Source organism: Protopterus annectens, chromosome 10.part0 (assembly GCF_019279795.1).
Source record: "Protopterus annectens isolate FY-2018-M chromosome 10.part0, PAN1.0, whole genome shotgun sequence".
NCBI lineage: Eukaryota > Metazoa > Chordata > Ceratodontiformes > Protopteridae > Protopterus > Protopterus annectens.
In genome coordinates this window covers 1,561,173,708-1,561,200,601 of record NC_056744.1, presented here as the reverse complement: position 1 = coordinate 1,561,200,601, position 26,894 = coordinate 1,561,173,708, and the positions used below count along the sequence as shown (strand labels likewise).

The 26,894-nt window shown below is 38.6% G+C and overlaps 1 protein-coding gene across 1 annotated transcript in view; it reads left to right on the top strand.

Annotated features, from left to right (window-relative positions):
- The window catches only part of LOC122813731, a 181,990-nt gene extending 155,783 nt beyond the window's left edge, over positions 1–26,207 (top strand). Inside the window, exon 4 of the mRNA XM_044086203.1 lies at positions 24,945–26,207. Within this exon, the coding sequence (XP_043942138.1) occupies positions 24,945–25,012 (68 nt within the window). The 3' untranslated portion in view covers positions 25,013–26,207. The remainder of the gene's footprint in view (positions 1–24,944) is intronic.
- The last annotated feature ends 687 nt before the right edge of the window (positions 26,208–26,894 follow it).

Below are 26,894 nucleotides of genomic sequence, written 5' to 3'. Positions count from 1 at the left end.
TAAATATCAAGGAGATGCTTGCCCTGATCAAGGCACTTAACTCTGTTAACCATCTTTGGTCCCTGGACCTTTTCAAGGACTGGTTACAGACAATACCACAGTCATGTGGTACATCAACAAGCAAGATAGAGCCAAGTTGTACCCCCCTTTGAGACGGGTCTATAGCAGAACATCGAAGTTTTAAAACTTCAAATGTTCTAATGTCGACCCGGTTTGAGCGAATGCTAAAAATAGTGAAGCTGCAGAACACCGAATTATTTCCTAGGGAAAGAATTCGGTTGGCCAGTTTTGTGGCTTTGCTATTTTCAGCGCTGTGGTGGAAATTTATGGGTCGGGTTCAGGTAAGTGTGCAATTTTGTAATTGTTAGGATTAGGGCGTGGGTTAGGTGAGTTAGGGTTAGGGGTGGGTTAAGTGAGTTAGGGTTTGGCTGCGGGTTAGGTGAATTAGAGTTGGGGCGGGTTAAGTGAGTTAGGGCATGGGTTAGGTGAGCGTGCAATAGTGACGGACCTTAGGGTTAGGGCTTGGGTTAAGGTAAGTGGATAGATAGTAGTGTCTGTATAGTTTAGTGTAGGGTTAGTTGCAAGATTATAAGTGTATGTGTGTATTGATGTTTTTTAGGTGTGATTGTGTTGTGTGTATGTGTTTCAGAATAGCGAATGTTTTCCCAAGGAAAAAATTTGCTGTTCTGAATGTTCGATATTATGTGGTTTAACTATTTTAGGTTCGATGAAATAGCGTTCGCTATTTTCATCTTTCAATAACGTGATATAAACCCTTTGAGACTAGCCATGTTAGCTTAGGATATAGCTTTACAATACACTCTCACTCTACAGGCATCCTACATTCCATAAGAGCAAAACTGTGTGGCAGACAAGCTAAGCAGGACCAGTCAGACCTTCACGAATGGAAACTAGATCAAGGGGTCTTCTACGATTTAATCCTTCTGTGAGGAGTTCCTCAAGTAGACCTCTTTCCCTCCTCTCTAAACAATCAACTGGCAAGATTATGTTCCAGGACTCCATGCAAGAAGGCCTGGAAGACAGATGCCTTTTCTTTTCCTTGGACAGGAATGTTCCTGTATGCTTTTCCATCCTTTCCACTAATATACTGCCTAATTCCAAAGATTCAGAAATAATCCCCCCAAGATCATTGTGGTGACTCCCTTCTGGCCCATGCAACCATGGTTCTCCCTTCTTTTGGAAATGGCTAGAAGCAGTTACCACAAGCTTCCTCACAGACTGGATCTACTCACACAAGAACAGAGGGTGTTTGATACACCCTAACATCAGTCAACTTCAATTGACTGCCTGGATAATAGGGTCTTAATTCCTTTTGGGCACATGTTTGCTGTGGACGTGCAGCAGGTACTAATGGAGGCAAGAAAGCCTGCTACTAGAAAATCATATATTAGCAAATGGAAAAGGTTTCCTAGTTGGTGCCAACAACACAGCAAGCACCCATGCAGCTCTAGTTGGTCTCTGGATTTGCAATATTTGTGTGAATTACTACTCTACTGCATTTCTTATTCCCCTATCAAGGTTCATTTATTGCCCATTTCAGTTTGTCTGCCCATGGATCCTCCTCTTTCAATGCAGTCTCATTTCAAAATATTCTTGAAAGGGATTTTGCATAAGAGGCCTCCAAGAAAACTGGAGCTCCCTCCTTGTGATCTTCATTTTATGTTAAAGAAGCTCCATTTGAACCAGCTAATCTGGCTGACTTGAGATTCTTAAGATGGAAAAGTTTTACTGAATCCTCTAACCTCTGTAAGAACGGTATCTGAGTTGCAAGCTGTTATGGTGAATTAACCCTAGCTCATTTTCTATAGGTGCAGGGTTTCTTTGAGAACAAATGCTTCTATTATGCCTAAAGTGGTATCCTAGTTTACTTTAAGCCAAACTATTCATCTCCGTTTTCTTTCCCGAACCTAAAAATAAGGGAGAAAGGATACAGATAAGTGGTCAATATGATGAACATAGTACAGTTGCATAAGTAAAACATACCATAACAGTAGATGTTCTAATGATCACTGCTGCACTAGCTGCTCTCTCCCTCGATCCAATCTTGTTTTCTGGTGTGTTTCTATGCCGGGGTGAGGACATTAATTTTTGGTTGTTTCAAGCATTGTCCTTTCAAGGCTCAGCCTCCCTCTCTTCAGCTCAGCTCAAGCTGCCTGACAATTTGGGCATGTGGAAGGTACCCTGAAGCTTTGGAAGCTGGCCAGCTGTTATATCCTTGACAGGATATAACCCATATAGCTAAAGTTACTGTAGCAGTGATCATCTGAACACCTGCTGTTATGGTAAGTTTCACTTACACAACTATACTATATGGACATTCATATTAATAACCTTGCGCCTAATAGTTCAAAGTGTCATGGTTTTCTTATGCTTTTTCTAAAGCCATTGCTTCACCAACTTGTTTTTTTTTTTCACATCCGCTTAAACTTTTACTTTTGTTTTTGAGATGAACTGACTACAACCACCATCTCTCAAATACATATCAATGTGTTGGAGAACTGGAAGCTTTGGCTCCAGAAGTTTCTGCTGTATCTCAATGCAAACAGACTTGCAGAAACACCAGAAAAAAGTTTAATGTGCATGTTATATGGGAAGAAGCCATCAAAGTATGTAATGCATTTAAACTCAAGGATGAAGAAAGAGAGCCAATTTAGCAGTTATTAGACAGAAGTCTGAAGCTTAATGTGAGCCAGAGAAAAAGCTGCCATTTGTCAGTCATTATTTGTTCAGAAGACTAAAAAATTAAGCAAAGCCATCGGGTAAAAGTTGCCACAAATAAAAATTAGCAAAACAGAATGAATAAAAGTCCAGCAACTAACATGGCACACACTCGTAAGACGAAATTATAAAGGAAACATCACAGCTATGAAAAACAAAATCTTTAATCCAGCTAAAGGTAAGCACTTTCATAGTATCGGAAACTGCTTCATAAGACCTAACTAAAAAAATACAACACTTCAACTATTTAAAACAGTGACCCCTCCCTCTTAGCATATCAAATCAATAAAAATATTTCAGCATGCAGAGTAATCAAACATGAATGAACATACAAAATAATCATTCAATTAACTAGAGATTCCTAAAATCAAGCTAGCGACTCAGTCGATCATAAAACAAGTACAAACTTAGCATATCTCACAATTCAGTAATGCAAAAACTACCAAATATAACAAACAGCTAGATGGTCAATATGTTTTTGTTCCAACTGAATAGCGTGTAAAATCTCCATAATGCATAGTTTCTTCCTACCTAGCAGGCTACGTAGACAACGGTGCCATCCTTCTACTGCATTCTGGGATCTAGGGAAACCTTCAGTACAAGTGTCATAATGAAAACTACGTCAAATATTGGAGGTATTCTTTCCAGACTCGTCCATCTAGTTTTTATTTTAAAATTGAACGAGCTTGTCTTCCGAGAATAGCTTACCCAACGATTCCTGTCAGCTGTCACCAACGCGCCTAAATTACAAGAGGAGATGCAGTTGGAGGAGGACCTTATGTTATTAAAAAAAAAATCATCATCTGACACCAACCTCCAATCACATCTCCGATGTACTTGGCGCATTGTTGACAGGATTCTTCAGGAAAGATGCACCTGATTTTCAAAAAAAAAAAAAGAAGAAAGTTTTAAAAGGGGCCGGCGCGAAAGAAGAAAGTTGAAAAAGGGGCCAGCGCGCGCCCCTGCGCCCATGCTTAAATCCGCCACTGACTTGTTCTATTATCACTTACTACCCCAGTTAAAGAACTACTCAATTGACTCTCTACATAACCTACTTTTCCTGCTATAGAACTCTTTATTTGTCCCTTTTCCCCTACACAACTAAACTAAACTCTCAACCTCTTATGTCTTATGTTAAGTAGATAAAGAAAGTGCCTCTTACCTACTCAAAGCTTGTAAAACACAGTCTCACTGTATAACTGATTGCCCCCCCCAGCCTTCAGACCTACTACACAACTCCTTATATGCTTTTCTGACTCTCTTCCTGCCCAGTGTTACACCCTCTGCTAAGTAGCTTTTTTCCCCTCCCCCTAATTTGTCCCGGTACTCCTCTGTCCCGCCCATCCCTCTACCTCCCAATTAACTAAGCCAAACCTATAAATACAGGTTAGGACTTCAGGCACCATTTTTGAATCCCCTTGCCTACACTAACTACTCCGGTCCTCCGGGCGGTGTGTGGTCCGTAAGTGCATTTTTCTTTGTTTATCATGAGTTATTCCATGTAGCTGGACTATTTTAAAATGTTAGTAATACATAGGCTCTATGGAATTTAAACTGTGCTAACATTGTTAAGTACTGTTGCCGTGGTTGAGTTTACAGTTCCACATGGAGCACAATCTTGTTTGTGGGTTTCGTCTGTTTTTTTCTCTTCTCTGCATTTTTTGTTTTTTATCCATTACGGAGAACTGCGACTAAGTCTATCAGAGCATTTAATTTGATAATTACTGTGTGTTACCCGACCTCGGTGTGTACTTAACCAGCCATGCTCCTTTCTCTCAATATGGTGTAGGGATAACACTCTAATATGCTATACATGTAATAAGGGGATTTTATCTCCTTTGCAGCCATTGTACCTATTAACCAGAAAGTTTAATTATTGGAATAATTGCTTACAACCTACCGAGTGCTTCGAATAGGTTTGTCCGGTTATGAAGAGACATTACAGAGGTTAGCGTCCTCGGTGAGCTCCAAATAACTTGCGCTCCTATCTACTGCTACCAGGAAAGGCTCTTTATCTAAGGTTTTTTTTAAATAAAGATTTTCTCTTACAACCTACCTAGAGCCTCTATACAGCAGGAGTGGTATTACAAATGTTAGTGTCTCTCGCTGAGCTCCAAATAACTTGTGCTCATATCTACTACTACCAGGAAAGGCTCTTATCTAAGGTTTTTTTAAATAAAGATTTTCTCTTACAACCTAGAGCCTTTATACAGCAGGAGTGGTATTATAAATGTTAGCGTCTCTCGCTGAGCTCCAAATAACTTGCGCTCCTATGTATTGCTACCCGCAAAGGCTCTTCATCTAAGGTTTTTTAATTCAACCTACCGAGAGCTTCTCCTAATAAGGAGTGGATAGTTTTATTGTTGTTTTTTGACCATAGCGTTACTTGCTACCCGGAGAGTTATTCTACATAAAGATTTCTCTTATAATCTACCGAGAGCCCCTTTACGGCAGGAGTGGTTATTCTAATGCTGTTTATGGATCGTTGTGTTACTCGCTGAGTCATAAACCAGTGGCATTGCTATCTTCCGCATTGACACAAGGGCAACACTGTAAAATAGTAACTACATTAAAGAGGGGTTATTTAGGTGTAACTTTTGTACATAGCACTACTTGCTGTGACCTTGAATTAGTTGCACTCCTATCTTATGCCCTTACATAAGGATATCACTATAATTACAGTAATGAATGCTACGGGGGGGGGTTGTCTGCAGCCGCTCTATCTACTAACTAGAAAGGTCTTATTGCTATTAGCCTACTTTAGAGTACTCAGAATTAGAGCGTTGTATTTTTTCACCTAATTTTCAACATTGGATATTTTTAGACACATTAATGTGGCTTTGACTTTCCCAATCTGGCTAGTATCAGTAGACCTGCTTGCTGCAATTGGTCAAGCATTGTAAACTAATAGCTGTGTCCTAAATAGCGCTCCCTTGTCTATGTTATGTGGAATGATTTGGGTACTATACTGCTGTTTTAACACGTATCATCCAATTTATTTTTCTGAAGTTAATGTACTTGATTACATTATTGCTGTGCTAGCCTTTACAAATTACCTAGCTCAAAACCTCCTTTTGACTTCCCTGTAGTGATAGTTAACTATTCTATTTAACTGTTGTGAAGGATTGTACTTTAATGTCTGGCTGAATGTGTAGCAGTCCACTGAAAATGTACTACTGAATATAGCAGTATTTTATGATTAGGAAGGTTGTACAAACTGTAAAACTGTTGGGTTCATTTTTTTTTTACCTTTAACTAATCTTTTCATAAGAATTTAAGATTTACTCGAAAGTGACTTTAATTGTTTCTTCTTCTTCCATATGTGCCACACAATTATTTGTTTGGTATCTATTGCTGCCTACCTACATTTGCACTGTACTATGTCTTACCCTGCACTCATTACTGACCTACACTCCTTCCTTAACATTTCACCTCCTACCTCTGCATAGACTTTAACATATTTGTCATCTTATAGTCTTACTTTATTTCTGTCTCTTTCCAGCTTTTCAGCGTTGTGCTTGAGTTCAGGCTGCCCCTTTTTCAGCAACCTAGCAAGGCAAAGGAATCCCATCTGAACAGGAGGGAACATCCAACTGGAAAACCCTACGTGAACTACCTAGCCTCTCCTTGCTCTGCCTCACAGTATAGGTGACAATCTACAGTTATTTTAGGTATTTAACTAAATTGTGAGTGCTTTTAAGTTGTACTATTTGTAAGGGCCAGCACACCCGTGGACCTACCCCTTAGGCTTCTATTAAGCTATTAATATACTACTTTTTTTCCTCCCTTTACCTCCTTTAATTGCTAATCTCATGTAATTTCCAATATATTCCACTAGAGGGCAGCAGAACTCAGGGCTTGCAAAGCTGTTTCTTACTGCCAGCCAAACTCCTCTAGCCCTATGTACTAGCCTCTCACAGTTACCCCTGTTTGTACTCTTACTACAGGTAACTACCCCCCACCCCTTGAAGGACTGTAAAAGAAACTTTAACTTTGCTAGCCTTAATATAAATAAACCTGACAACTTGTTCTATTATCAGTTACTACCCCAGTTAAAGAACTACTCAATTGACTCCCTATATAACCTACTTTTTTTGCTATAGAACTCTTTATTTGTCCCTTTTCCCCTACACAACTAAACTAAACTCTCAACCTCTTATATCTTATGTTAAGTAGATAAAGAAAGTGCCTCTTACCTACTCAAAGCTTGTAAAACACAGTCTCACTGTATAACTGATTGCCCCCTAGCCTCTCTCAGCTGTAACCCACTCCGTTCGCCCTACGGGCTCACTCCGCTCCCCTACCCTACCCCCAATTCCCACCCACCCCCAGTGGTCCTAAACTTATACTTCATAAACCACACCCTCTCTCCCAATCAACCAATCCCTTGCTCCTTCCTGTCAGGAAATTACCACACCCCTACATTTTTTTCTTCCTACCAGAAACTATAACCCAATATTTAGAGTATTTTACCATATCCCTTTCCTTCTAGCAAACAAGTATCAATTCCCTCTCTTTACACTCTTCTTTTCCAATTACCACCTATTTCAATTTTAGACTTAACTCCTAAAACTTCCTTACATATCTCTTCAAGTCACCTTTAGTAGTAATAAATAAAATGACCAAACCAATACTCTTAGCTTTAATTTCAATTGCTCTCACCTCCACCTACCTCATCACCTCCTTTGAAAAACTGTACTATTTCCATCTCAACTATTCCCCAAAACAAACAGCTATACATACTCCCATACTCCATAACACTCAAACTAACATCACTTTTGTTCCCACCTATCTACTACCTAAATACCATAGATACTCCCACATTAAATATAATAAACCCACAGTAAAGAAAGTAAAATATCTAATCAACTTTACAAATACTTCTACAATCAAACTAAGCAATCCCTCCTTAAAAGACGGTGACATCCACCCTAACCCTGGCCCTACTAATCCTGCTACCCTAATAACCCACCCTAAACTACCAAACTCTTTCCTAATAGGACACCTAAATATCCACAGTATTAAAAACAAAGTAGCCCATCTCCACGCCCTTCTAGATATTCACGGCTTTGACATCTTCTGCCTGACAGAAACTTGGTTAAAACCAGACACCAAAGACAATGAAGTAATTCCTCAAGGATATAATATATTAAGACAAGACCAAATAAAAAGCAAGGGTAGGGGAGTAGCAGTCCTATTCAAAGATGGACTTCAAATCTCCACTTTACCATACAACCCACCTCAACATAGTAAGGCAGAAGTCCTTATTACCAGATTTCAAATTAACCAAAACAAATTGTTATATATCATTTGTATCTACCGACCACCTGGTAATAATACCAATACTATAGAGGATATTCTAAGCTGGATGTCCTCAACCTACCCTCAAGAAACAATAATACTTGGTGATTTTAATACTGACTGGAAAGCTATTAACACTGCTAATCCTACCTCCCATATCAACCTTCACGGCTTTAGTCAAACTATCACTTCCACAACTAGAATCAATAAACCAAATAAGAAAGAGAGCACCTTAGACTGGATACTTATAAATAAACAGAATCAAGCTTACAACATAGGAACTCTGCCAGACGATGTAAGCGATCATTCATTGACCTACATTCTAAGGCAAAAAAATGATATCTCTAACCCCCCCAACATGTAGGATTGCACGTTCCAACAAAAACTTTAACCCAGTACTTTTCCAAGATGAACTTAGAGCCTGTGACTGGAACCCTTTAAAAACACTACCACTTGAAGAAGCTGTTAAATACCTAAACTTTAAATTCTTATCGATCCTAGATAAGCATGCACCCAAACTGACCATTAGAATGAAGTCCAAGCCTGCCCCCTGGCTTTCTAAAGAAACCAGACAAAAAATATTACTTAGGAACAAGGCTTGGGCTAAATGGAGAGCTAACAAAACTATCTCAAATGAACAAACATTTAAGCATTTAAGAAATATTACTAAAAAGGCAATACTTACAGACAAAAAGAACTACTACTATAAGTTACAGCAAAATCCCCAAAACAATCCCCAAATGTTCTGGTCTAGTTTAAATAAACTCCTAAACCCAGGCCACTCACGTGCATCTACCCCATCCCAGGCCAAACAAAACACCCCCCACCAAACTGTCAATACCTTCAATACCTTCTTCACAAAGACCATACAATCACTAGCCAGTCAACTAGTCCCTGACAACTCAAGCTTCTCTTCCACCATACCTGGCACTCTTCCAACATTCCATCTGAAACCCATCTCAACCACTCTCATCTATAAATACATCCAAAAACTTAAACCTTGTACTCCTTCTGCTGACCAGCTACCATCAGAATACCTGCAAAAAGCAGCCAAAGTAATTTCTTATCCCATTTCCATCCTCATAAATAGAACCATTAAAGAAGGAATAGTTCCAGACATCTGGAAAATCTCCCATATTATCCCCTACACAAAGGGGGTACCTCTAATGATTATTCCAACTACCGGCCAATAGCTCTATTATCACCCCTAGCAAAGATTATGGAAAAATGCATTCACCAACAACTTTTAAACCATTTATCTCAACACAACATCATAGCAAACTGTCAGCATGGCTTTAGGCCATCCCATAGCACCACAACTGCCCTATTATCCTTTACAGATGCCATTAATAGAAATCGTAATAACAACAACCTCTCTTCTGCACTCTTTATTGACCTGTCAAAAGCATTTGACATGGTAAACCATACCCTTCTTATCAACATTCTTGAATCCCTTTCCCTTGACTGCCTGGCAATTCAATGGTTCAAGTCTTATCTTACTAATAGGCAACAGGCAGTTCTTTGGGAAAATAATATATCATCCCTTCTACCTGTCACACTCGGTGTCACTCAGGGCTCTATTCTAGGTCCACTTCTTTTCTCACTGTTTATCAACGACCTCCATGTAGCCATTCCACAAGCCACCTGCATTCAATATGCAGATGATTCTACACTAATATGCTCAGCAAACTCCCCAAATGATCTACATTCTCTTACTCAGAATATTTTCAACATAGTTGAAACATGGTTCATTAAACGTTGCCTCCTGCTCAATGCCAAAAAAACTAAACTCCTTCTCTTCACACCCACCAGCAAATCCTTCCCCATAGAATTCTCTGTCATCTCCAATAATGGCACAAGTATATTTCCCGATAATACCACTAAATTGCTAGGAATTACTATTGACAATAACCTTACATTTGACAGCCACATAAATAACACCATCAAAACTGTCAATAGAAAAATAGGCTCCTTATATAGAATTAAACCTTTCCTAACACCAATAGCCAGAACTAAGATTGCACACTCCCATTTAATTTCAACTCTTCTGTATGCCTCACCAATATATACTAATCTAAAGAAAAATAATCTCATCAAACTAGCTAATTCCTATAATAACATTGCCAGATTTGCCTCCGGAAATCCTTTTAGAACTCACAATTGTCTGAATCTAACGCAGCTAGGCTGGCTTGAATTTCAAAACCAATTGAAACTCTCCCAACTCAGCATTGCCCACAAGATATTTTATAAACCTAACAGCACCCCTATACTTTCCAATCTCATAATCCCATACAAAAATCTAAATTCTCTTCGCTCTTCCAGCAAACTTCTTGCTAGCATAAGCAAGTCTTACAACATGGCTGGAGCTTCTCTGTTTTCCAACTCTGTGGGAAAAAACTGGAACCTACTACCTAATGAACTAACTTTAATTTCTTCACTGCCTCTCTTTAAACAAAACCTCAAAAGACACCTCAAATCAAACTGGCTATGCCCCTGTAGCAACCCTGATTAACCTTCTCCTTCACTACAAATATTTCTTCTCTTGAACCTCTACCTATTTCACATTCTTTGCGGTAGGACTGTAACTGGTTTACAGAATTCAACATACTGATGTAATCTATCCTGCTTAATGCTCTGAAAATCTCTATCCTGTTAATATGCTGATTGTCTACATGTATCTCACTGCATATTGAATTATCCTATACATATTGTCACCTCTACTATTGTAAATGCCTACATTACTCTAGTAAAACTGCTGTAATTTATTGTATTCTAATTACTTCCTGCTTTTTGAATAATATTCTATTGAAATCCATTCATTTATTATGTATTAATATTGATTTTTAATTTTTAACTGTTTTTTAATTATTTTTTTATTTTTTTATAATGTTTTTTTAATTTTCAAATGTTTTTTAATTTTTTAATTTTTAAAATTTTTAAATGTTTAAATTTTTTAATTTTTAAATGTTTAAATTTTTATTTTTGTTTCACTGGAGCTTTTCTCCCCGGGCCTCTACTGAAAATGGAAATATATCCAGTTAGACTAGCCCGGTTAACAAATGTAAAATAAATAAATAAATAAATAAATAAAAATGATGAGAGATCAGTTGAACCAGTTTATACCAAAAAACAGTACGAGATGAAAAGCGAACTAGAACCACACCAAAACCAATACAAAGGTTCGCTGGAGTGCCAAATAAGGGCCCGAGTCCAAATGGAGCCAAACAGTTTTATTTACACTTAACAAGCGATAAAAACAAAGGAAACAAGTTGCATAAACCACCATTATTGTTCATACATTCCTTGAGCCACAATAGCCCTATGTCATGTGGAATGGAACCAAATAAATCAACACTATCTAAAGTTACAAAAAGAATGTCCTTACGAAAAAGATTGGGTTTTACCTGCCTCAACAAGTCCCATGAATCTCTCAGAACTGATGGACCCCCATTAGATAGGTCCTTTAACTTGACATCCACATATTTGGCAAGGGGTGTAGTAACCGAACCCTCTGAGGATACTATAAGTCGTAATGGAGGGTCCAAAGGATCCTTATGGACCTTTGGAATCCCAAAAACTAAGGGTACCCTGGGGTTCTTGATGTACAAGAAATTGTATGTATCAATGTTGATAGAGCCTTCCAATAATAAATCATTCAGTAAAAGATTGATTTTAGAATTAGCTATATTTATCTCATTGATAGAGGCCCTGGAAAATTTGGTATTATCATTCAACATGTCCTTCATTTTGGATTCATAAATAATAGCATCCATCAGTACTGTACCTCCCCCTTTGTCAGGCTGCATTATTCTCACAGCTCTGTTGTTTTTCACGCTATCCAAGAGACACCTCTCTTCTTTAGTAAGGTTGGGGCGTACTCTATGCAAATTGACACCCTTCCTAATTTCTCTTTCCAAGATATTTTCTAAATTCTTGAGTTGAGGGTGAAGGGGATGGTTGAATGTACTTTTTTCTTTAACTGTATAGTTGAATTCCTGACCTGAAATCATTGCCAAACCATAACACTAAATTATTTTTCCTAAGAAAAAGTTTTAAGTCTACAATTGCTCTAGGAATATTAACCTTCCTGGTTGGAATAAATTTAAAGCCTTTGGAAAATAAATTGAAATGTTCATGCTTGATATCTAATCTACTGTAGTTAAATATCTTGTAGTTATTAAACTCAAATATTATTTCGTTGAATGATATTTTTATTATTACTTTTTCTTTTCCCAGTTAGGGGTTGCCACAGCAGATCACCTGTCTGCTCATGATTGGCAGTGGAGTTTTACAGTGTTGAGTTGCCAGCCCGGCAACCAACCCTCCACAGAAGGCACACATATGCACACACTCACACTTAGGGCCAATTTAGAGTGTCCAATCCACCTACAGCATGTCTTTAAGATGTGGGAGGAAACCGGAGCACCTGGAGGACATGCAGACTCCGCACAGAAGGCACCCCAGCCGAGAATTGAACCAGAGAACCTCTTGCTGTGAGGCGGCAATGCTAACCACTGTACCACCGTGGCCGCCTGATATTTTTATTATTACCTTCCCTGTTATTTACTTTCCCCTTTTCCTTATTTACCTCCTGACATTCCCTCTGTAATGACGTTGATTGCAATAAACAGGGTTCTGATTCTGATTCCTTATCCTGTTGGATCTCTGAAGGGGGGGGGGTGTTCTAAAGAGACATCCAGATGGGATTTGTGATGTTCATCAATCAGTTCTTCCTCATGGCCATATCGGTCAAAATTGGACCTGTAGTTTCTAACCCCATTTCATGTTGCCATATAAACAGTATAAAACCTAGGTTTAGGGTATGCCACAGACTCCTTGTATTCCCTAATGTCCCTCTCTAATTTCCCCTCCTTCCCTGACCAGCTGCAAGATCAAAAGGGCTATTAACATCTGAGTTTCTGTTAGCCTGAGAACCAGAAAGAAATGATGAAATCTGAAATGAATCAGTGGTACTGTGTTATCAATTTAAGGAGAGAAAGAATGAGGGCATTTGAGCATTTGTCTTAAGAACATCCAACTCACCAGCACTCTGCCTGTGTTCTATATGTAAGTTTATTTTAGAACTGTGTTTTCTCTTAGATATAGCTAGGAACTAGGAAGATTAGATTATTTTTTCTGTACTGCTGTCAGAACTTTTCTATGGTATTTTAAGTATTTCTCTGACATCTCTGAACTCTTGACTAGCACTGTGTAGTAAGAAGTATTGTCTTGTGTTTTTATTATTTATTATTAAATATGTTTAAAATTTTCAACTGTGGCTGTTTTGTCTAGAGATAATTTAACCTCTAGAGTACATTGCATGTATAGAGTGATACTGGCCAAGCCACTCCAATAAGCCTTGACTGTTCAGTTGCACTTATCATTTGGATAATATTGCACAATATAATTGGACACCCTTACATAAGGGCCTTTTAGTATATGATAAATATTAGTGGGTGGTGGTAAGTGGTACTACCGTATAGTCTGGGTAAAAGGGGCACAGCTGGAGAACCTGTGCCAGCCTACCCCAGGAGTGTCTGTGTGGTTGTATATAACTCTTATCTCAAAGTGTGTGTGTGTGTGTGTGTGTGTGTGTGTGTGTGTGTGTGTGTGTGTGTGTGTGTGTGTGTGTGTGTGTGTGTGTGTGTGTGTGTGTGTGTCAGCTACTTGGGCAGGGACATGAAGCACTGGTTGGTCAGAGGGTGCTGGAGGTTTTAGCTTGCCCACTAGGCTGAGATTTGGACCCTATAGTTGTGCCAGTGGGGAGTCTTATTGTGGACCTGAGAGAAAAGGAGTGCATGGGCATCACATTGATCACTAAATCAGCCATGCGGTGAATAGTGAGCCAGGTGGCTGAGATGTACCAGACTTGGTGGCCATGATTCCAGGGTCACAGCTGCAACAGAAAACAGCAACCAGGAGGATGATCAGACTGGCAACCTTTCTGGAGAGATTTTAAAGAGGCCAGGCATTTGGAAATAGAAGCAGCTGAGAGGGCAATGAGAAACTGCGATTTTCAGGCTGAGGAGCATGATAAACTAATTTTGATAGTTTGATTCATATGTTTGAGAGGGTATGTAAACAGTTTGATGTGATGCAAGACAGATGAAAGTGTGTGAATATGTTGCTGACACATTTTCACTTTGAAGGGCTGGCACACCTTTTGGTGAGTACATGAGGATCTAGTTAGCTGATAGACAAGACTGCCCCAACAGAATCTGCTAGTAGCAGGGGAAGCCACTAGTCCAGGTACACATCCAGGACCTAGGGTTAAATGTTTTGAATGCAACCATGGGGCCATGTGGCATACAGATGTCCAAAGAGGCAAGGTGGGGAAGAAAAGGTGAGGGAGCCAGTAAGTGGGAAAGACAAAATGCCAATAGTAGGTTGTCTTGAGACAACAAGGGTACTGAACTACCATCCTGCAGATGTCCTGGGTCTATATTAGAACATCGAAGTTTCAAAACTTCAAATGTTCTAATATCGAACCCTATTACATGAAAGTTGAAAATATTGAAGCAACAGAAAACCAAATTTTTTCCTAGGGAAAGAATTTGGTTGCCCATTTCTGTTGCTTCGGTATTTTCTGTGCTGTGGTGGAAAGTTACAGGTCGGGTTCAGGCAAGTGTGCGATTAAGTGCAGGTTAGGATAGTTAGGGTTAGGGTTCAGGTTAGGTATCTGTGCGATTGTGTGGACATGAGGGCTAGGACGGGTTAGGTAAGTTAGGGTTAGGGCGCGGGTTAGGTATGTGTGTGATTGTGTGGACATGAGCGTTAGGGCGGGTTAGGTGAGTTAGGGTAAGGGCACAGGTCAGGTAAATGTGCGATTGGGTGGACGTGAGGGTTAGAGCCAGGTGGGTGAGTTAGGGTTAGGGCACGGGTCAGGTAAGTGTGTGATAGTGACGGACCTTAGGGTTAGGGTTTGGGTTAAGGTAAGTGGATAGTTAGTGGTGTGTGTATAGTTTAGTGTAGGGTTAGGTGTAAGATTTTAGGTGTATGTGTGTGGATTGCTGTTTTTTTGGTGTGCTTGTGTTGTGTGCATGTGTTTTGGAACAGCAATTTTTTTCCCTAGGAAATAATTCACTGTTCTGTATGTTCAAGGTTTTTAGCTTTCGCTTAATAGGGTTTGATATTAGAACATTCGAAGTTTTGAAACTTCAATATTCTAATACAGACCCGATGTCCTGAAAGGGAAGGATTTGGATGAGGCAGTACCATGTGTTAATGCAGTTGCATGCAGTCAGGCTTTGAGACAAGCATGTGGGACTGGTAGCCTGGGGGAGAATCAGACACACCACATGCTTACAGCAAGGACTGGTGAGGTGGTTACTTCATGGAGGGAGCTACTCTGTAGCAGTGAGATTGAAGGTGAGCCACAGCTGCTTGTGGGTACTGATGTTCCCTTGGACAGAGTGACTGCAAAGGTAGATGTGAGTAGTAGTACCCAGGCTGACAGTGAGGCACCACTGTCAGATGATGCCAGACTTCCTGTGGAAGGGGAGCTAGGAAGGGTTGCAAAGAGAGTTGAAACAGGCTCAGCTCTCAGACCCTACATTGCAAGGCCTGATGCAGGTAGCTAGTGAGGCACCTGATTCTCAAGGGAAGGGGATTCTGTATACTGGGACAAAGGATTACTGTATAGAAAGTGGAGGGCTAAAAGGTGAGAGGGCACAGCAGCTGCTAGTGCCTAAAGCCTACCGTCTGGTGCATCTAGCCATAGCCCATGATATTCCCTTTGCAAGTCATATGGGCATAAAATGTACAAAGAGACATATTATACAGAGCGTCTATTGGCCTGGAATTTCCAGAGTTGTAACAGGGTACTGTAGGACCTGTGAGCAGTGCCAAAAGGTAGACACAGCAGGAGACAAGGTGAGAGCTCCTTTAATGCCTTTGCCTGTGATTGAGGAGCCATTTCAGAGGGTAGCTATGGATATTGTGGGGCCTTTGAGTACACCAAGTTCCACAGGGAAAATGTATATCTTAGTGGTAGTATGCTACAAGATACCCTGAGACAGTGGCTTTGCCCTCTATTGAGGCAGAAAGGGTGGCAAATTCTTTGTTAGAGATTTTCAGCAGGGTAGGTTTCCCAAAATAAATACTGACTGACAGAGGAGCCAATTTCATGTCAGACCTGCTGGCTTGCCTGTGGAAGTTGTGTGGGCACCTGAAGACCACCCTCTGCCATACCCAGACTAATGGTCTCATTGAGAGGTTAAACTCTGCAATCAAGTCCATGCTACGGGCATTTGCAGACCAGTTTAAGGGGAAGTGAGATAAATATTTGCCCCATCTGTTTGCTTACAGAGGTTCCCCAGGAATCAACAGGTTTTTAACCCTTTGAGTTGCTGTATGGGCATAGGGTGAGGGGACCTCTAGATTTGATATTAGATATGAGATGAGTGGGAAGGTGAGTGTGAATCTCACAAGGAGTCTGTTGTGGCATATGTCCTAAACCTCAGGGCAATGCTCAGGGAACACATGGGCTTGGCCCAGGAAATCCTGGCAGAAACCCAGCATCAAAAAAGGTGTGGTATGACAGGAATGCTCAAGCTAGAGAGTATGCTATAGGGCAGCAGGTAATGGTTCTCATTACTGTCAGACACAATGAGCTGCAAGCAGTTTGGGAGGGATGCTACAAGGTGGTAAGAAAGGTAAGTGATGTTAACTACATGGTAGAACTGCTAGGCAGGAGGCAGGAGCATAGATTTGTACCATGTTAACATGATGAAACCTTACCATGATAGGGAGGCCCTTGTGCTAGGTATTTGCAGTGGATTGCAGGAGGAGTCTGAGGGAGATCTGGTGACTGATCTCCTCAGTGAGGCTTGGACTAACACCTCAGTGGAAGGGGTAGCAATGTCCCTGCAGCTATCTCCTACCCAGGTATGAGACATCCAAGCCATATTACAGGGGTTTGGGGACATGTTCATCGGGAAACCAGGGTGCACCCACCTGGTGCAGCACCAGGTGGATACAGGACCCCAAAGGTCTATGCCTGAGAGAGCCAAACAGACTCTGAGGGAGGAGATACAGGAGATGTTGCAACTAGGGGTAATTCAAGAGTCCAACAGTCCCTGGGCCTCCCCAGTGGTGCTGGTGCCAAAAAAGGATGGTGGCACTAGGTTATGTGTGGACTACAGGAAATTAAATGGTCACACAGAGTCAGATGCTTACCCCATGCATAAGACAGATGAGGACCTAGAGCAACTGGGTGGGGCTAAGTATCTTACAACTATTGATCTTACCAAGGGTTATTGGCAGGTGCCCTTGACTCCCAGTGCTAGACAGGTCAGCCTTTGTGATTCATTTTGGCTTGTATGAGTTCACAAAGATGCCATTTGGGATGAAAAATGCCCCAGCAACTTTCCAGAGGCTGGTAGATCATATCCCAGCAAGAGGGTTTGCCCTTGCTTACCTAGATGATATTGCCATCTACAGTCATTCCTGGGCAAGAGCACCTTTAACATGTCAGGGAGGTGCTGGGCTGACTCCAGAGGGAAGGGTTGAGCATTAAGCCCAGCAAATGTCAGGTGGGTATGGCAGAGGTCTCCTACATGGGACATAGAGTGGGGAGTGGTAAGATCAGTCCAGAACCTGCCAAAGTAGAAGCTATTCAGGCATGGCCTGCACCTGTTACCAAAAAGCAGGTGAGGGCATTCTTAGGGACAGTAGGGTACTACAGAAAGTTTGTCCCCAGTTATAGTACCATATATGCTCCCCTCACAGACCTAACAAGGAAGAACAGGCCAGATAAGGTAGTGTGGACCCCAGCATGTGAGCAAGCATTCCAGGAGCTTAAGGAAGCTTTGGGAGGACCCCCTGTGTTAGCCAGTCCAGATTACAGCAAATAATTTGTTGTGCAGGTGGATGCTTCGAACCATGGGGTGGAGGCTGTACTTAGCCAGATTTCTTCAGAGGGAGAAGAGCACCCAGTGGTTTATTTCAGTCATAGACTCCAACCCAGGGAGGAATGCTATGCAGCTGTAGAAAGGAATGTCTAACCATAGTCTAACCAAACTTCAGCCATATCTGTATGGAAGAAAATTTACTGTAGTGACAGATCACAATCCCCTAACATGGTTAAGCAGAACGAGCCAGCAAAATGCTAAGTTGCTAAGATGGAGCCTAGGTTGCAAGCATATGCTATGTCAGTGCAGCACTGCAGTGCAATTAGCAATGCCAGCACAGATGTGCTCTCAGGACAGGGAAGGAGGTAAGGTACACTCAGATAGACCTAACCCTCTCCAGCAATGTTTCTCAAGGGTCACTTGAAAAACTAGCTTGAGTTCTCCCGGGGGGGGGGTGTGCATATAGGTGAAAGCTGCCAGCCTAGCTAGCTAGAATTCTGTTGATAATTCTGTCATTTGTAAATATTTAATGTAAGCCACAGGCTTGTTCTCTTAAATTTGAAAAGACTGGATGTCAAACTGAAAGAAATGCAACAACAGTGCACTTTGCTGTAAGAAAGCTGATAAATCAAGCATTGTGAAATTCTTTGATCTAAAACTCAGAGCCAAGATGTCTAAAAGGAGATACTCTGCCTACTGTTTTGAGGCCAGAGTTAATGGCTAGAATTTACATGTAAAGTATCTTTTATTGCTCTGGCTTCCTGACCAGTTGCAAGATGAATCAGTGTTACTGTATTATAAATTTAAGGGGAGAAAGAATGAGGGCATTTGAGCATTTGTCTTGAGAACATCCAACTCACCCATACTCTGCCTGTGTTCTATATGTAAGTTTATTTTAGAACTGTGTTTTCTCTTAGATATAGCTAGGAACTAGGAAGATTAGATTTTTTTTCTGTATTGATGTCAGAACTTTAGTATTTATCTGTAATCTCTGAACTATTGACTAACACTGTGTAGAAAGAAGTATTGTTTTGTGTTTTTATTATTTATTAAATATTTTTAAACCTTTCAGCTGTGGCTGTTTTGTGTAGAGATCATTTAAGCTCTAGAGTACATTGCATGTATATAGTGATACTCACCAAGTCACTCCAATAAGCCTTGACTGTCCAGTTGTGCACAGTATAATTGGACACCCTTTTATAAGGGCCTTTTAGTAGCTGATAATTGTTAGTGGGTGGTGGCAAGTGGTATTACCTTATAGTCTGGGTAAAAGGGGCACAGCTGGAGAACCTGTGCCAGCCTTCCCCAGGAGTGTCTGTGTGTTTGTATATAACTTTTATCTCAGTGTGTGTGTGTGTGTGTGTGTGTGTGTGTATATGTGTGTGTGTGTGTGTGTGTCTGTGTGTGTGTGTCAGCTACTTGGACAGGGATACAAAGCACTGGTTGGACAGAGAGGGTGCTGGAATTTTTAGCTTGCCCACTAGGATCTGGATCCTATAACTGTGCCAGTGGGGAGTCTTATCCGGGACCTGGAGAGAAAGGGAGAAAGCAGCCCCATGACAGTGATCTCTGTGTGCTCTTAAGGGAAATTGTACTTTACTCTGTGTGTATTTATTATCCTCCCCTATGTGGACACCCCTCACTGGTGATAGTGGTGAGGACTGAGACTCCTTGATTGCTGGGCCAGTGCACGGATGTTACAGCCTCTTCGCAATTTTAATATAGACCTAAATAAAGCTGTATGCAGTCACTGAATAACCACCAGAATGAACTTGAAAATATGCAGTGGAAAACTATTGCACATAAATAACCCTGCCTTTGAGATATTCAGCCAGCTTTATTGTTTTTGCTTGACTATAACCAAGGTATAGATATGATTTTTTTTTTTTAGTTTTCAAACTCTCAACAGAAAGGAAACCGAAAACCAAAATAAAAGGAACCTTAAAATATCATCAAGGATATGACAGAAAACATTAAAAAAGCTTGCATCTCATATTTCTGCTAATAATTGAAAATGCTGATATTTCATGCAACAGTGTTCCTTTTTTGCTCACCAGTCCGTTAGCTGTTATATGTTCTGCAGAGGAACCTTAAGCTGGTTTTGAATGATAAGATTCTGTAATTTTCAATTAATTGTGGTTAGAATTTTACACGGATTCTGTGGAGTTTCAAGTTTCACTCTCAGAAAAGTGGACTCCATTTACTTGAACATGCCCGACTAATAGCTTTTGTTGTATTTCTGTAGAAAGCCTTGCTATGTGACACTTGCACTCCATGCAATTACTGTCACCCTACTAGAATTTAAAGACTCCTCAATGTAAGTGCCAAAATCCAACAGCAGAAGTGCAGTGTCATCCTTGGAGCATAACAGCAAAATGTTGCACTCCAAGTACGGGGATTGTAGCCCACCATCTCTTCTACTTATATTAACTCTCAGACTGTTGTACCTTGGAGAATGAGTACTCCAAAACAGAATAATTGTGGAGATACTATACAGTTATTAATGTTTGCTGTTCCAAGGACTGCACTTGCAGCCCCCAACAAGCAATTGGGAATCTGCAATAATCCACTCCTGTATTGAATATACTGTATGCAGAGATTTGCTTGGCCATCTTAAATACAGTAAACTATAGATGGACAAGAGAAAATTAATCTTTTGCATTAGAAAAAAATATTTCAAGACAAGGAAGAGATAATTTTATTACTTTAATCAGTCACAAGTATGTTTTCCTCCCACAGAAAGATGAAGAACTACAAAAGAAAACTTCATGAGCAATTGTAAACTAAGTGATATTTTAGAACATTTACATAAAAAAAATGCCACTAGGAGTAAATACCTAAGAGAAAAGCCACAGTAAAGTTATTACAAGAAAAAATAAAAAATAATTTTGAAGAATGTAGATAATAAAAAAGATGTGAAATCCCTATTCAACCAACATTTGAAACAGACTGCGAAATAATATAAGCTCTTCTTAGAAAAGGTAAGTAGTCTGGTTTAGTGACTATGCTACACGGATAAGTATTTCTAGAAATGAGAGATTAAAGGTATGACTTGTACATATTGCAGGGCAAATGTATTACTGAAATAAGGTGATAGTTGGACCAAAAGACAGGTTCCAAGATTATACATATTAAACCTTGAGCAATAACATTTTATAATAAAAATTGTAAGAAAAGTGAAGAAAAATTGAGCCAATGCAGACATATGATAGCAGCCCAATAACAGTAGCTAGAAATAAGGCACAAATAACACATCTACTAGACTTTATTAAATCCCTTGACATATCAAAAGTACAAATAAAGAGAATCGTGGGATATAAAGAAAAGGAAAACAGAGCAATAGTAAAGAAAACAAAATATAATTAAAAAGATAATCACCAAGAAAGAATGTTTAAATGCAATGGAAAGCAGACAGGAGTATACATATAGTGAAGGTACTTCGGTGGAAAGTATCTTCTTGACAGGCAGTGCCAGTCTTGGGGAAGGTATAGGAAAAGTGCAAAGAGAATCAATCAGTTTGCTATGGTTTATAGAACTACAAGTACAAATTACAAGTTGCGGTGTTATAATTATAGGCCAAACTGCCAAATAAAGCCACCAAGACAAAACAAGAAGGCAAGTAAATAGCATTTCATATGCCAAGGGTATCAGAATAGCTAATGAGGATAAACACAAAAAGACAAATGTCTTGATACCCTTAAGGAAGGCACGGGAAATAATTTAGTAAAGAGCATTTCATATGTCAAGGTTATCAGAATAGTTAATGAGGATAAACACAAAAGGACACATATCTCTATGCTTAAATAAAGAAAGCACGGTGAAGAACTTGGTTATCAGAATAAAAATATTTAAGCATGAACTGAAATTGCTGATAGACACAAGACCTCAAACAAGTCTAATGTGAAGAGCTATGCATACAGAGAAACTGAACAAATTTAAATATAAGGTTGTTTCATTGAAAAAAAATAAAAGTAAAAGAGAATGTGAACAAGTCCTTTTCAGCGTTTTAGAAGGAATAATAATTACTTTAAGTTACTCCACAGTGAAAACATAAAGTATGATACAGGTACTAAAATATGTTGATAAAAAGGAACAGCAGGACATAAGCAGCTTAGCTCAGCTAACACAACATTTGCAGGGACTTTGGAGTCCCATTGCACTATTTGTCAGTATGAAACTTGCTACCCCCATGCACATTTTACTATTGTATCAGTTCACCACATTGAAAACTAGCAGTTATTTTTTACTGGCTGGCTGTAACTCCCCTTACATCTCACATTTGGGATTTTGCCCCAGTACTCCAATACTAACTGTACTAACTCAGACTGCACTAACTCATAAATCAGTATTTTTTTTTTTTTATTAAAGCTAGTGCAACCTCAGTCTCCATATGTTTTATGAGTTTATCAGCAGTTTTCATTATAGATGTCCATGTGTTGTGAAATTCTTCTAACAGTTAAAGAACTATCATGTTAAACTACTTACAGATTACATGGAATACACAGTAGCAAAGTCTCACAAGAAAATCCTTTACCAGTTAATGCAGATGGATAAAGAAGAGGCAGAGATGATCCAGGAAATAGATATAATAAAATATCAGTATTAACAGCATGGATTTCATACATAGTAACAACATCTAATTATAAGAGCCCAGGCAAAGTCAGGATCTAAGAGATCTAATGGAACTAGAAAGTCAGAAAAGTACCTGACACCTATTGAGAATAATGGCTGGGAAGCACAGGGGCTCAGTGGTTAAAATCACTGCCTCACTGCTCTGGGATTTGTGTTCATTCCTGAACTCCAGTACCCGTGTATCATTTTCATGTTCATTTTGATTTGTGAGGATTTCCTCTAGTTGTCCAATTTTTGTCCCCTCCCTTCTAAAATAGCACTTTAGTTGACTGGCTTCTCTAAACTCTCCACACATTCTGTGCTTATCCTTGTTCTTTCAGTGTCATTTTATTTATTTATTTTTTATTTTACAGTTTGTTTACCGGGATAGTCCATTGGGCCAAGAAGAGCCTGTTTTCAATGGAGTCCCAGGGAGAAAAGCTCCATGAACAACAATATAATATGAAGACAATACATTTACATTTATGTAATACTATTGAAGAATGATGGTATTACATAACATGATAAAAAATCTACAATTGCAGTGAAAATTCAGTTAAAAAAGTAAAAGGTAAAATTATACCCACATATATACACACACACACGCACACACGCACACACGCACACATGCACACACACATGCACACATGCACACTCGCACACACACACATAAATATGTCAATTAAAATAAGAAAAATCCATTGGTGCATATTCCTGTTAAATTTGTTGGAATGTGAAATAACACAGGGTTGGCATTACAGTTTTACATGAAATCTTAGCAGAGTTAAAGTAGGATAGGGGGATAAGAGGTGTTAATTGTTGAGTATAAGAAAGGTGGGACAATAAAAAAAGAGCAAGAGTAGGAGTAAATGAGAAAAATGAAGATGGCAGTAGTCAGAAAAGCTCAGTATGATGAAGAGAAGAGAGAAGTAAACGAGTGTGAGAAATGGGGAAAATAAGTCATGGCTAAACAGAATGCAAGGGAGGTCAACCCACTTAACAAGTTAATAAATGAATAGACTAACATGAAAGTAACAAGCAACTCATACTTAGTTACAAAGCATCTGAGATTCAAATCTCATAATATAGTGATGCAAAATATAGGATGGAGTAAATGTATTATTGGCATTATTCTTGGATTTGAACTGGATGCTGAAGACTGACCATTAGCTTTATGTATAAATGCAAAGATTGTACAAAAAGATGTTAATGACACAAAGTTAAAAGGAATAATTTCCAAAACTATTAGAATTGTTCTGCAGTTGTTGTGAATAATGGAGATAATGTATCTAATTCAAACTAGTATAAACTATTATTAGAATTGAGCATCAAGTTTACCAATAAATATTGGGATTATATTATTACTAATAATATGGATGACATTAATGGTGATAAAATTATTCAGTTTTAGAAACATGTTCATTTAACACCTTCTAGTCCTTTCAAAAAATTTTCACTGGAAATATTTACATGGAGTTTTTATTACTCCTCATAGAATTTCTGAAATGTTTAAATCTACTAAATTTATGTAGGAGATGTAAAATACTAATTAAGGTAAGACTGATTGGTGTCATTTTTTTTAAACTGTGGAACAAAATGAGCAAATTCTGAGAAGAATTTAGGTATTTTATTCAAGATCTATGGTTAGATTGTTAGATGGTATCAGATACTTTAATATTAGAAAATGCTTCTATGCCTAATTGAATGGGTGTGTCACACCTTCCATTACTCTGAATTTTATATTCAATAGCAAGGAATATAATGACTTCAAAGTAAAAGAGTGAAATGCCACTGAGACTTTCTTAGACTAACCTCTACTGCCAAAAAGAAATTAATGTTATTATTCTATGATGTAATAATAAAGTGACCAATTTTAAATATTGGACTAACTTGAAATTGCTATTAGAGAAATATGTTCAGCAAATTGTCAGCAGTATGGATTATAAACATTACTTAAGGAATAATTTATAAATTTGCTTATTGTAAATATTCTATATAGTTATTGGTTACTTGTTTTATGTTTTAAAATAAATATTTTTTTCTGTTAAAAACTGTATCATAAGTGAAATTACTAGAGCAAAGATGTTCATTAGTTATGACTTCAGGCCTGGTTATTCCCAAATGGAACTACAGCCAAGGATTAGAAGCATCACAGATTTCTTCAACATGGTAATCAGAGTCAACGTATATTTAATATCTTTACAGATGACCAAACTGGGACATTTCTTATTAAAACAAGAGGTACTGTGGGACAAATCATGCCTTCAACAAGTACAAAAGACAATAAATGCACACTGTGATAGAATTTTATCTGTTTATTTTGTTTTATATCATTTTAAGGTGTTTTTAATTTAGCATAATAGTTTTTGCAATGTTTAAAAATATAAACAATATTTTTCTCCCAAAATAATAAGACAAGTCTTTTTTATAACTTTTTTACAGGACACAACTATACAAATGAGGATTGTCATGGAAAATGTTTAAGAGGCGGTAACCCAAATAATTTCTGATGTTGACATCTTTCTGCATGTAATAGAAGTACAGTACATCAACAATGCAGTGAACTTTAACAATGACATCATAGTTTATGACAAGAACAAAAAAGTGTAGTTCATGACAATAACAATTAAATACAAATTATACTAGCTTTTGCATACACAATGCTTTATCAAGTATTAAAATATCACTCATAGAACCCTACTTAACTGCAATAATAATCAATGTACACAGTCATGAAATGAATAATGTAAACATTTAGATTTTATAATACCTTTTTTAAACACAGGCTTCATTAATACCTAGTAGATGAACATCTATATTTAGCCTGATAATTCCCCCCTTCTCCTTACTTTCTGCCTAATTTGCAATGGTGCCTATTCTAACACACAAAATGTAAATGTATGTTCCATGCCCATTATATTAACATAGTTTATGACAAAGATGTAAGTGAAATCTTGAGAAAGGTTTCAGACAGACAAAAATATGTTTTTTTTAAATGGCAATAATTATGTGCCTGACAAGCATAATGCTGAGTTTTATATGTTTATATTTTCTGTGGATGGCTTGTCACCTGACCTTAAACAGTTAAAAACAAAGGCAGTACATGATATGACAGCACCAACTGATGCAAAACAGGACACAAGTCTTTTGTGTGGTGTCATTTATAGTTGCAGAGTAATAAAATATATATATTTTCAATTGTGGCATCACTAAAAGATTTAAGGAAGAAAGATGTTCCATTTATCTGAGTATAAAACTAAGGATTACAAAAAACAAAAGAAATATGGTTGAGCTTAGACACAGTAATATCTTTATTTTGCTACAAACATTCCTGCTATGTTACAAGTATTTACAAGCATTGTAGGACTTGATGTAATCTTATTATCAGGGGTGCCAGAAGCTGTTGAAGGTGGGAGGTGGAGAGGAAGGGGGCACTTAGTGATTTAAGAATGTCAATTTTTCCAGGTGATTATACACAGAGTTATCTGAGGAGGAGCGCCTGATCTGTGATACATAGCAATAAGTAGCCTATTTTTTTGTTTATTTTTAGTAGTTGTTGCTTATTCTAGATATTTATAGCAATTTTATTGTATACTGCATACGTGTACTGTATTTCATAGCTGATGGCTCACTGCTGGTGTTTTGCTGTGATAAACATTTCTGTAGTGTTTTCTGCCTAAAATAGTTTAGGTCATAGCTGTAATATTGTCCATATTCCTGATTGTGTTTGTGATAAACATTTCTGTAGTGTGTTCTGCCTAAAATAGTTTAGGTAGTAGCTGTAATATTCACCATATTCCTGATTGTGTTTGCGGGTCTAGTTGTTTGCTAGATGCTGTTTTCTGAGCTCACTGTCCAGGCCATCTTAGCAAAGACCATCCTCCACTTCAGTGAGAGTTCAGTGTTTAAGGTCATTGTCTAGTTGGGTTGCCAGGTCTACGGCTTGGAGAAAGCACCTCACTGGTTCCTTGGAGATTTTTATAAAGTTGTTTCAGGTTTCAACTTTCTGTTACTTAAACTTGAGTGTTTCAGCCATTACACACAGAGCAATCTGAGGAGCACCTGATCTGTGATATATATAACAATAAGTAGTCTGTTTTTTTGCTTATTTTTAGTAGTTGTTGCTTATTCTAGATATTTATAGCAATTTTATTGTCTACTGCATACATGTACTGTATTTCATAGCTATTGGCTCACTGCTGGTTTTCTGCTGTGATAAACATTTCTGTAGTGTTTTCTGCCTAAAATAGCTTTCCACCCTCCCTCTCTATTGGCATCTTGTCTTTATACCTGCTGGCCTTGCAGTTGCCCACTCCTACTCTAAATTTGATCTTGGATACTCCTCCCAGTCTAGTGTCATTAGCTCATTCTACCTAATACAGAGAGAACATC